The sequence below is a fragment of the Dendroctonus ponderosae genome, unplaced genomic scaffold, assembly GCF_020466585.1.
Source record: "Dendroctonus ponderosae isolate FM_Combo_2020 unplaced genomic scaffold, Dpon_F_20191213v2 Dpon_F_20191213_558, whole genome shotgun sequence".
Classification (NCBI taxonomy): Eukaryota; Metazoa; Arthropoda; class Insecta; order Coleoptera; family Curculionidae; genus Dendroctonus; species Dendroctonus ponderosae.
Genome location: NW_026018774.1, coordinates 1 through 11,045, shown reverse-complemented (window position 1 = coordinate 11,045; position 11,045 = coordinate 1). Strand labels below are relative to the sequence as shown.

Genomic DNA, 11,045 nt, shown 5'->3' with positions numbered 1-11,045 from the left:
CCCCATTTTGTATTGCTGCTGTTGAAGTCCTCCATCAATATTTTCAGGTATTGGACGTCTCAGATTGAATCGTTTAGCCATGGTTGTGCTGAGATTTGCAAAGTTTTATAATTTCGGTGTTAGCAACTTTTACACGGTCGACGTATATGTTATCGTCTGTTCGGGTTTTGATATTATTATCTCTTCTATATAATTTTTCATAAAAGTCGCGGTACTATAATTCGGGTGATACGGAACAGAAGCCAGCGTGAATCTAGGAATACCGCATCTGGAGTTCAGGTGATATTCTTCTGAGCAATGGGTTTCTTGTAATAAGGCAACATCTACTTTCAAATTGCTACAGCCAATCAAATTATATTCTAGAAACATCCACCAAATTATTTTACTTAGTAATTAAACATGAAAAATTGCCCTAAATTTAATACAAAAAAAGGTCATAAACACAATGCACATATACACTTGTGAACACGGGTCTTGGAATGATTGCACAGAACATAGCTGATTACAACAAATACAAAGAAAAATTCTTCCGCAAAATAAATTCTTACATCTACAACAATTTGTCACTTTTGCCCATTATTACATCGGACTAATCGCTCGTATAAGGCGACATTTCATGCATACATTTATTTACATATATGTATTTATTTATTATTCTAGAAATTATGTGTATACGTTTCTCCATTTTCAAAAATAAATCTTTACTGACATTATTTTGTGATAGAAATAACTGGCTCGCGGCGACTTGAGAGCTTGTTAGACATGATAAAAAGTGGCCGCTGTACGATTTTCAATGAAAGAAATAATTTATCAAATACGAAAAACAACATTTTTAACATTCACGAAGTTAAGATAAAAAATCTAAAAATGCGTTTGCCTGGTTTGTCACCAGTCTCTATCTTTGGTAAATGGCATGCTATTTTTTAGGTAATGTTTTATTTTTAACCGTAAACATAATTTAACTCCCGCTCAACCAACAAGCCAGCTGATTTCCAGCCAAGAGACTAGGAAAGTGCCGTTGCAACCAGTGATGTGGGTGAAAACAAATAATTAAGATGAACATATATCAGAAGTCAGCTTTTGCCTACATAGAAGATCCAAACAACATACTTATAATAAAACCTACAAATGACAAGTATAACATGAGTTTTCAAGAAGTTCGCTTTTAATCTAACAAGGTGCTACGAGCTAACCATAATCAAAGGTCAAAGAAGCAATTGTAGTGCCACCACTCAAATTTATATTAATTTTTCGTTAGCTGTTAAGACATATGTAGCAATAAAAGATTAAAATAAAACAGCTACTATTGTTTTTTTTTGTTCTCAGAAAATTCGAATACAGTGTGTGAATTTACCGACTGCTCTGGCACACTTCTCCCATATCCGTTACTTAACCCGTACCCTTCTCTATATAGGCCCATTTAGACCCGCCGCGATGGATGTCTGGCAAACTGTATTTAGGAGAAATTTTAAAGTTGGACAGTTTTGCCAGATATCGATCGCGGCGGTTCCCGGTTGGACACCCTGTATGCATATCGACTAATTATTAATTAATTGAATTATGGAGAAAACGTTTGCGTTCGAGATCAATAGGAAACACTTTATAAATGTTTGTAGGACGTGCCCACCATAGCGGAAACAAACACACATACCGAAAAACTCGCAGAACGTTCGAGATTGATTTCCAAACATTTGCGTCACAAGAGCTAGGAGTTAGCTGAGTCAACTAAATACACGATAGCAAAAGTTTGGTGCTTAATTTTTTAAAAATGTAGTTAAAAAATATCAGTTTTTTTAGCTCAAAGTGTACAGTTCTGCGAATTTTTTACAAAAAGGTACCGTGGGAAACGTTTTTTAGAGTTGTTATCGGAGTGTAATTTTTGATCACAATCTTCGGTCTTGATATAACAGATGGCTCTTTAGATCCTGAGGTAATGAAACACTCATCACTTTTTCCTCCAGCTGAGCTTCTTCTATATTTGATCTTATCACATCTCGACACAGATTCATCAGTGAAAGAGGTTCAGCTGAAACAAACAGAAGGATTATGTGTTTTCATAAATTCTTTAAAAATAAATGGAAAAACTGTTTTGATGTAATAATTACATACATATGTAAAGAGCTAAAAACTGAAAGGAAATTTTGTTTTTGATAAAAACAATGTTGAGATGATGAAATATCGCTGAATTTATTAGAAGCGCTAACTCAAGAGATTTTCAACTTTCGCAAAGTTAGTCAGAGAATAATTTCTGGTTTTCACAAAAGATATAAGCTAATATGGGTCGCCAAGAAAGTTATTTAAGTTTACAGTTTCGGTTTAATTCGTTATTATTTCGTCTATGCATCATAATGTTCTCAAATATCGGGAACTTGAAAAGATCATTTTTGAGTTAAACTCTGAAACGCGAATTCCTGTCGACAACATAGTAAAATACTACGAAGTTGCATACGTCGATGTGACGATTAAAACTGGCCTAGTCATATTTTATATTGCAATTTCTTTGATTTCTGGCAAAGGCTATACTTTATCGTATACACCCTATTCCAATTAATGAACGAATAATGTAATTGAAAAACTTCTATTTATTAAAATCAATGGGTGAATCTTTTAATCTGGAAGAAAGTTGTCACAAAACCGTCCGTGTCCAGAAAAAATTATGCGTTCCAATGAACCCTGTGTATTAGAAACAATCAGTTTAACAAATCATTGTCCAATGATTCAATTAATTACGAAAATCCTCGGTCACTCAATTAGGTGATCATTCAATATTGATGATTTTAAAAATTGATAGAAGAAATTGAATTTTTACAAATAAAAGAATTACATTTTGAAAACACTCGAGAAAACTTAAAACATATTCGAAAACTACTCACTTACTCTCTCAAAAAGTTCAGTGTTGCCAATGGAAGCATTTCCTTAATTTTAATTTCAATATTACTTATGATAATGATTATATGTATTACAATATATTATTATTACCTACTATAGGAAGAAAATGCAAATGTAAAAAGGGACATAAATTTGAAAACCTTCGTAAATTAATCCTTATTTTCTCAGACTTAAGGAGAGATGAATTATTTGGCCAGTTATAGCGACTAGTCTTACAAAATACGCGTGCTATCGTTTCTGCTATGATCAGCATGATTTAACTCTAAAAGAAGCGACAGCAGGAACTAGCCTTCATTCAGTAATTAGATGTTTGGCCAGAAGTCAGAAGAATTGAGTCTCAAATAGTCTCTGTGTAAAGATAGTCACTTTAAGATATACGGTCTAAGCGTCATAAGTCATAGTTAACGTTCGGTTACAAGTAAAATATGTATTGTTTTTATATTCTTAACCTACCTGCGTCTCAGTCAAAGTGTGAAGTAATTTTTTTTTATCCTTTTATTCATCAGATATAAAATTGACACAAACCTCAAAAACCAATTCACAATTAAAACATGTTGTATAAAAACTATAATTTATAAAGCGTTAAAACATTCATCAATTCTTGAAGGAAAAAATGCTTTCTTTTGGGAGAGCAAAACATTTGAAAAACTTACCTCATAATTGGTAAACATTACGTTCTTTTAGCTCTCTGCCTTCTTGAAACCTTAAAGTGGTTTGAATTATTTTCTACATTTGCGATAATGGTATGTATGTATTGACATAAGCGGAAATAGTTTTAATTTTTCACTAATGTACTGGGTGTTCTATACTTATGGCTTTATTAGGGTTTGGTAAATGTTGCTAAGGTTGTCGGTATCTGATCTCAAATTTACTGCTTGTGCATGTTTAGTATTTGTTTAATTTCTTTGATTCTTCTTTTATGGTAATTTGTTTCCCTAACTAATATGTCTGCGTTGTTAGAATCAAAAGTATGTAACATTTGGTGTGTATGTTGTGTTATTAACTATCTCGGAAACAAAAGCTTGTTGGGACATCGACTTAGAATGCATTTTTTGTGCAAAATTAATAGGCGATTAGACCCAACCATTTTAGAAGTCAGAATACCGGGTGACCAAAAAGTTAAAACAATTTTTTTGCCCAGATATCGCCTTCCGTTGCTTTTTCTACAAGTTGGTCAAACTCTGATGGCAGATTTCGATTTCTTATGCTCAAAAACCCCTGTATACCAAATTTCGTTAAAATATGCAGCTCCGTTCGAAGTAGAATAACGAAAACCTGAAATTAAAATATATGTTTGACGCCCTGTATGTCGACAACCGTCAACTTTTGGACTAAAGTAAGTTGTGTTAAATCATCATATTTTCACCCCAGGAATCCGCCATTTTGTTTTGTGCTATTACTTTTGAGACATCCTGTATAGAGTTAATTGTTTAGAATGTGATAATACATATATAGGACAAACTAAGCAATATTTAAAAAAGAGAATGTACGAACATAAATACAGTCTGAGAAATACTAGTGAAAGTAAAACAACATTAACGCAACATGCTTAGGGAAGCAAATTACCATAAAAGAAGAATCCAAGAAATGATAGAAATAAAAAACATGCGAAAGCAGTAAATTTCAGATCAGATACCGACAACCTTAGCAGCATTTACCGAACTCTAATAAAGCCATAAGTATAGGACACCCCGTACACGAGTGAAAAATTAAAACTATTTCGACTTATCTGAATACATACATACCATTCTCACAAATGTAGAAAATAATTGAAACAGATTTAAGGTTTCAAGTGGGCAAAGACCTAACATAATGTAATGTTTACCAACTATGAGGTAAGTTTTTTAAATGTTTTGCTCTCCCAAAAGGAAGGATTTTCCCTCAAGAACTGATGAATGTTTTAACGCTTTATAAAATATAGTTTTATACATGTTTTAATTGTGAATTGGTGTTTATAGTTTGTGTAAACTTTAAATTAATGATGGCGCTGTTGTCTCGCCGAAACGTGGTGAAATGAACGACATTCAAAAATTTTCACACTTTGACTGAGATCCAGAAAGGATAAGAATATAATAACAATTACACGCAGTCTGGAAAATACATCAAGATATGTATTGGTTGTATTAATTTGGAAATAAATTGTTTTTAGAAAGCAAACTTTCAAATTAATCAATAAAATTCTTCTGATTTGTTGTCATTTATGCTGTTAAAATTTTGTTATATAAAAAGTAGGGTTTTTATATTTAAGTGTGTGTAATCCCAGTAATCAATGGGTAAGAAATTTAACATCTGTTGAAATAAAATATTTATTGCATAGTCTATCTTCAAAGGGCATGAATTACAAATATGAATTGGCACAAACATGATTCGTGTATCAAATAATGAATTTAAAAATGGGATAATAATTAAAAAAAGAGAAGTTTCCTATGATATCACGAGTTTGCCTTACTTCTGAATACAAAGTTTTATATAATTTAATATGTATATTTTGTTTCAATCCTTTAGGATGTGGCACATCGTTTTAAGTGGTATCCTACTTTGTTGCTTTTAGTCCAGAGGTTTTCGAATAATCACGCTCCAAAGTCGCAGAAATAATTAAACTTGCCTGCATTCAAGTTATTTTTTACACCAAAAATTATTGCATTGGGTCTCCTTATAGTACAAATGCTTAGAAAAAGATTCAAGTAGTTGAATAAAAGGAAGAAGATCCTAGTTTAGAAAATTGATTTCTTATTTATTGATTATTTTACTTCAAGAAAAACAACTTTTTCTTTGCGAAGAGAAATTTCTACAATAAAACCCATTTTCCTGCAAGCAATAGCAAAGTATGTTTTCGAACTCCTCTTTAACACTTCTGAAAATTTCGGTAAATGACCGGCATTCCGCTGCAATTCGCCTTTTAAGGCCATAATTATCAGCAAGTTGTTTTATAATCAATGACTTTAAGATGTCCCCAAAGTCCGAATAGCTGTTTTAGCTATGAAAGTTCGTTTTCTCTACACGAAAATGTTGTAAAATAAAATTGTCCCCGCATATTTTTCGAGAAGAACATACACAATATCCTCAAAAAGTTAATGTTTGGTCTGGTATTCTTGGAAATGGCATTATTGGTTCTTTATTTATTGAAGAAAGCTTGACAGGTGATCTGTACCTTAATATGCTTCAAGAGACTATTTCCTCTTATCACCCATGAGCTGGAAACTCAAATTAATGCAAAGCGTAATTCAGTTTTACAGAGGGATTTGTTAACATTCCATCATCAATGAGGTGGAGCACCGGCTCCACCTCATTATTTTTATACGGTCCAACAGCGGTTAAACGAAAAATTCTCCGATAGATCGGCAGAAGGAGACCAATTGAATGGCCTCCAAGATCACCAGATCTAATACCCTTAGACTTCTTCAATCCGTGGTTTATAAAACACAACCTGCTGATATTGATGATTTTAAAAGGCGAATGGCAGCAGATTGCTAGTCAATTACCGGTAAAGTTTTCCGAAATGTTAGAGAGGAGTTCGAAACCTTTATTCGAGACTTCATTATTGTTTAAAGGAAAATGGACAACATTTTGAACAACTTATACGATAGTCCGTAAGTAGATCGCATGGGTTTTATTGTAGAAAGTTATCTTCCGAAAAAAAAAATATTTTTGTTGAAGTAAAATAATCAATAAATAATAAATCAATTGTTTAAACTGGATTTTCTTCCTCTTATTCAACGACTTGAATCATTTTCTAATCATTTGTACTATAAGGAGAACAAATGCAATGAGTTTTGTGTAAACACTAACCTGAAAACGAAAATCTAAATGCAGGCAAGTTTAATTGTTTCTGCAACATTGAAACGCGATTATTCGGAAACCTCTGAACTAAAAGCAACAAAGTAAAATATCACTTGAGAGAATTGAACAGAAGAACACAAGAGAATTGAACGCACTTTAAAACGATGTGCCAACTGACCCCCATTTCCATTTAAGTCTCTAATGGTTGATATTTACCCCTCCTAAGGGTTGAAATAAGAAAGTTAAAAATATTCGTTTAAAGTATCCGCGTTCAAATTAAATTGGTGTATTTCCAATTTTTCATATTTTTAACTGCAAGAAAGATATTAAGGGTGGGAAGTTTTCAAATTGACACCCGGTATTTAGTCATACTGCACGGGCTTATGGCTTCACGCACCCCGGCTTAGCACTATTGAATTAGCATTTATTCAGAAGTTTACAAACCTTCTTAAATGGCAAAACTTGTATTAATAACGATGACCGCAAATCGCATTTGGTTGAGTTTTTCGCTTTAAGACAGAGAAATTCTGTGAGCCATGAATCATGAAGTTACCAGAAAGATGGCAAAACGAAATCGAACAGAATGAAAGATATTTGACTGATAATTTTTTTTTGTATAGGAATAAATTAGATTTATTTCACACTTAAAACCCCAAATTGCTTTCTTGCTAACTCAATATTTTAAATGCTATACAAGTGAAAATACTTACGCTCCAACCCTCCAATATATCTCATTGAAATTTCGCAATTTGCCCACACTGTGCTGACAATAGGATACAACTTCTTGCCCTTTAGGCCTCTAAATGCAGGTCCCAGGGACTGACCGTTGACCACGAAACTTAAAGTGCCCTCGTCCATGTCTAAGACAACCAAGAATTTGTCTGGCACCATGAAGGTTTCGTCCGGGTTTAACCACGCAGGATATAACGGCCCAGAGAAGTTTCTTGAATCGTGGTAGAGTTTATTACGTCCTAGATCCCATCCCCAGGAGTTATCGGTACTGCCTACTAAACTATGATATCCTACAGAGTGAAGAGGGGCGTCTGCTGTTGCCACCCCCACCACTGCGTCGCTACCTCGTTGAAGCATAGGCCAACATATCTCCCAACAGTGCATACCCTAAAACGAAACAAAAACTTATTAGCTGATGTAAAGCCTCCCAAAAATTGAAAAAATTACCTTCGTAAATGCTACTTTGCCTCTAATGCAATCGGTGCTATTTACTACATGATTTCTGCGGAACGTTAACTTATCATCTTCCTTGACGAATACGTTGGGAGAGCAATCGCTATTATTCCAACTGAATTGTAATTGCATTTCCCTCGATGCAGTTGGCATATTTAACAATTTATGCAACCGTGGATGCCCGGCAAAGGTGGGTGCGAGATCTCTATAAATTACTGCTTGGTATGGGGCGGCTGAGTCGATTCCCGCGTCAACTCTGTTGCAACGGACCTAAAATTGAAAAAAAATATATCTTTTAATTTGCCCCAGAATATAGGGTGATTCAAAATTGCCGTCAATCCTCTGGAGGTGTTTTGAAAGCACAGGAAAATTAGTTGGTAAAAATATTTATTGTTATTAAAAACTGAGATATAATTGTATGACCATTTATGGTGACCTATATTTTATATATCCATATGTGATGCCGAATATAGAAACGCATGTTCAGCAGTAGACTAATCGTATAAATAGGATGCCCGTGGAAATTGTAGTCGTTAAGTATTGTCCATCCTGGGTATTTTTTTTATGAAAGATCTGGGAATTTTACGTTTTTTTACGACTGCACGAAATAAATTGAACAATTTCTTGATAAAAAAAATAATCTGAATTTAAGTCTCAATATCAATATATAAATTACACAAATATTTYATAAGAAATAACGAAGTGCGCTTTGTGACAAATCATCTACGACTTATGTAATTTAGGAGTCAGTGAGCTATTTRCGATTTTCAGTTTTTTTTTGTTGATGCAATTTCGKCTTTTTTTTGACTATATTTAAGTAGTTGTATGTCAATTTTGACCACATATTTGGATTTTTTGGGCCGATCTGAATCTAATGAGTCAGTCATTTCGGATTATGTTAACAAGCTAAACATTGTATTTGCATTCAAAATAATTATCCACGGTCGATCTTACAACCATAAATGTCCTCAACTACTTTATTTACGTCGCACTTGTTTTCTCACCCATGAAAGGGCTGTTAAGAAACTCCACTATGAATAACATAACAAACCCCACTCAAGTACTCATATTTCCAAACGCCATACGTTGACCTGTCGACATCCCGTCTTATCACGTAATCGAGCTAAGGCTTATTTTAGAAATAAGTTATAATTTAAGTCCGATCACCGTCTAGCTCTGAACTAGAATTCATATTATAAAATTGTATTTTCGATACTTAAATTCAAAAAAACAGAATTTTAAGTTCTTGCTTCATTTTATTTGAACCTGTACAGCTTCAGACGTGATCAATTAGCAAAAAATGTGTGTCAGAAGTCGTCCATTACATTAGCTTAGAATGAATACCATGATAATGTGTGATTTTTCCAAAATAAAATTGATAGAGTGCACTTAGTGAGAATGTAAATATAACTTTCTGGTTCTTACCATCTGACCCATGCTCCTACGTGTTGGAGTCGTCTTTACAATGCCAAACCCCAGACCGATAGCGGCCCAGACTACGCGACCAGGCCGCCTGTAGGGTTTGTAATGGTTAGCGCTCAAACCCGCACCGTTTTCATGTCTGAAATCAAACAAACCCATTATTAAACGATGTCTTTTACTCCAAAAACTAACTACAATCCAGTCAGTGTACATTTGAGCAATCCAAACCAAAAAAATCATGTTTGCTAGAAAATTGCTTAAGTCTTTGTTAATAATTTTACGAGTTTTCGTAATTTGCTGTCTGACTCATTTTGTATTCCTGTTTTTATGCGAGTTCTTATACAGGTGGGCAAACGAAAAGGTCGCACCCGGTGGCGGCGCTAGGGGTGGGCGAGGTTGGGCGAATCCCCAACCAAAATTTGTCCGCACAACCATTCGTCCAACCACTTTTAATAGCGATATAAATAATTGCGAAATAAAAAATTAGAAATAAAATTTGACAATAATGATAGTGAATGTGGAAATATTCCGAGTTGTTCGGTTTTAAGTACTTAATATTAATAAATTATTTTCTAAACAAATTATGAGTACTTTTTATTCTGCTAGAACAAGAGCCCAATATTCTGATCAAGAGGAAAAAGTAGTCATTGATTTGGATCTATAGCTACATGGACTTACAAGACAGTCGCGTTTTAGCAAGTTTTTGTGAAAAACAGGAGGATTGTGATCTTCGTGATTTTAAGTCAAGTTATTATATCATGTATCCATCTTTGAGAATGCAGTACTTACATTCTCAAAGATGCGGTTTTCCGTTTTCCCTTGTAGATTTTTTTCAAACAAGGTGGAACCAGCAATTTTAGTTTTGTTTCTGAAGGATACAAAAAATAATGAAAATCAAATATAGCTTGTTACAAAGAATTAAGAGCTATATACACCATTCGTTCTGTGGAAAACAATAGTTTTTTGTTGCTATTTTAAGTTCTTTCCAGAATGTTTTTAGAACTGTTAGAGTACATGGGTTTACAAAATGTGTAGCCAGTTGCTAGTTGCAGAAGCTGTTATTGTTTAGTGTCCTTGAAATAATTTGTACTTTAAGTATAAAATATGATTTTTTGTATACCTAGATTTAATTTAATTTAATTAAGCCAGTGTCATAGATAATACATAGTACATAGTAATTACATGTCTATGCTTGTCCTCAGGATACCCAAACAGAACAAACATCCTATAGAAGTAGTCATCTACTTGTACATAGGGACCGTTATACAATAATAACTACTTAAAACTACTTAAATCTAACCGTCCAAGATCCAAATCCCGGCTGAGAAAAAAAGAACAAGACGAAACAACGAAGAACAGTTAACCAGTATTTCCAATACATCTTCATGCGATATTATGTTAAGTATTAATATAAGTTATTATGATATTATGGCAATATTAATTGATTTTAGATTTGGATTCTTATTTGAGAGAGAGTTATATATCTGTATTCCCTTGATATAGTTTGTTTTTATTGCTTACAGTTTTGGAACGTTTAGGTTGAGTTATAAGTTTATTTCTAGTTCTACTACTAGTTTCATATAAACCTTTTGGTTCATCATAATGATAAATTAAGAATTCATACATTAAGAATTCATACGAATATTTGAATTAGATTTAGAGGCTTGTCACTTACAAAACTGTTTTTATTCACAATTTTTAGTATTCTCTTCTGTATCTTCTGTAAAGGGTTAAGATTACTTTTATATGCACCACCCCAAGCAATATTT

At 33.4% G+C, this 11,045-nt stretch overlaps 1 protein-coding gene across 1 annotated transcript; it reads right to left on the bottom strand.

The window, feature by feature from the left end:
- Window positions 1-324: 324 nt before the first annotated feature.
- LOC125504722 (protein gustavus-like) lies at window positions 325-9,429 on the bottom strand. The gene is made up of 4 exons (XM_048667112.1): window positions 9,280-9,429; window positions 7,849-8,124; window positions 7,380-7,788; window positions 325-2,026 (listed from the first exon to the last, which is right to left on the bottom strand). Exons 1-4 carry the CDS (start codon window positions 9,289-9,291, stop codon window positions 1,884-1,886), a joined length of 840 nt encoding a protein of 279 aa, XP_048523069.1. The 5' UTR covers window positions 9,292-9,429; the 3' UTR covers window positions 325-1,883.
- Window positions 9,430-11,045: the final 1,616 nt, after the last annotated feature.

Coding starts and splice junctions, on each gene's coding strand:
- LOC125504722 (XM_048667112.1), bottom strand. Junction 7,789..7,848: donor GCAAAGTAGCATTTACGAAG/GTAATTTTTTCA, acceptor GTTTCGTTTTAG/GGTATGCACTGTTGGGAGAT. Junction 2,027..7,379: donor ATATATTGGAGGGTTGGAGC/GTAAGTATTTTC, acceptor TGTTTGTTTCAG/CTGAACCTCTTTCACTGATG.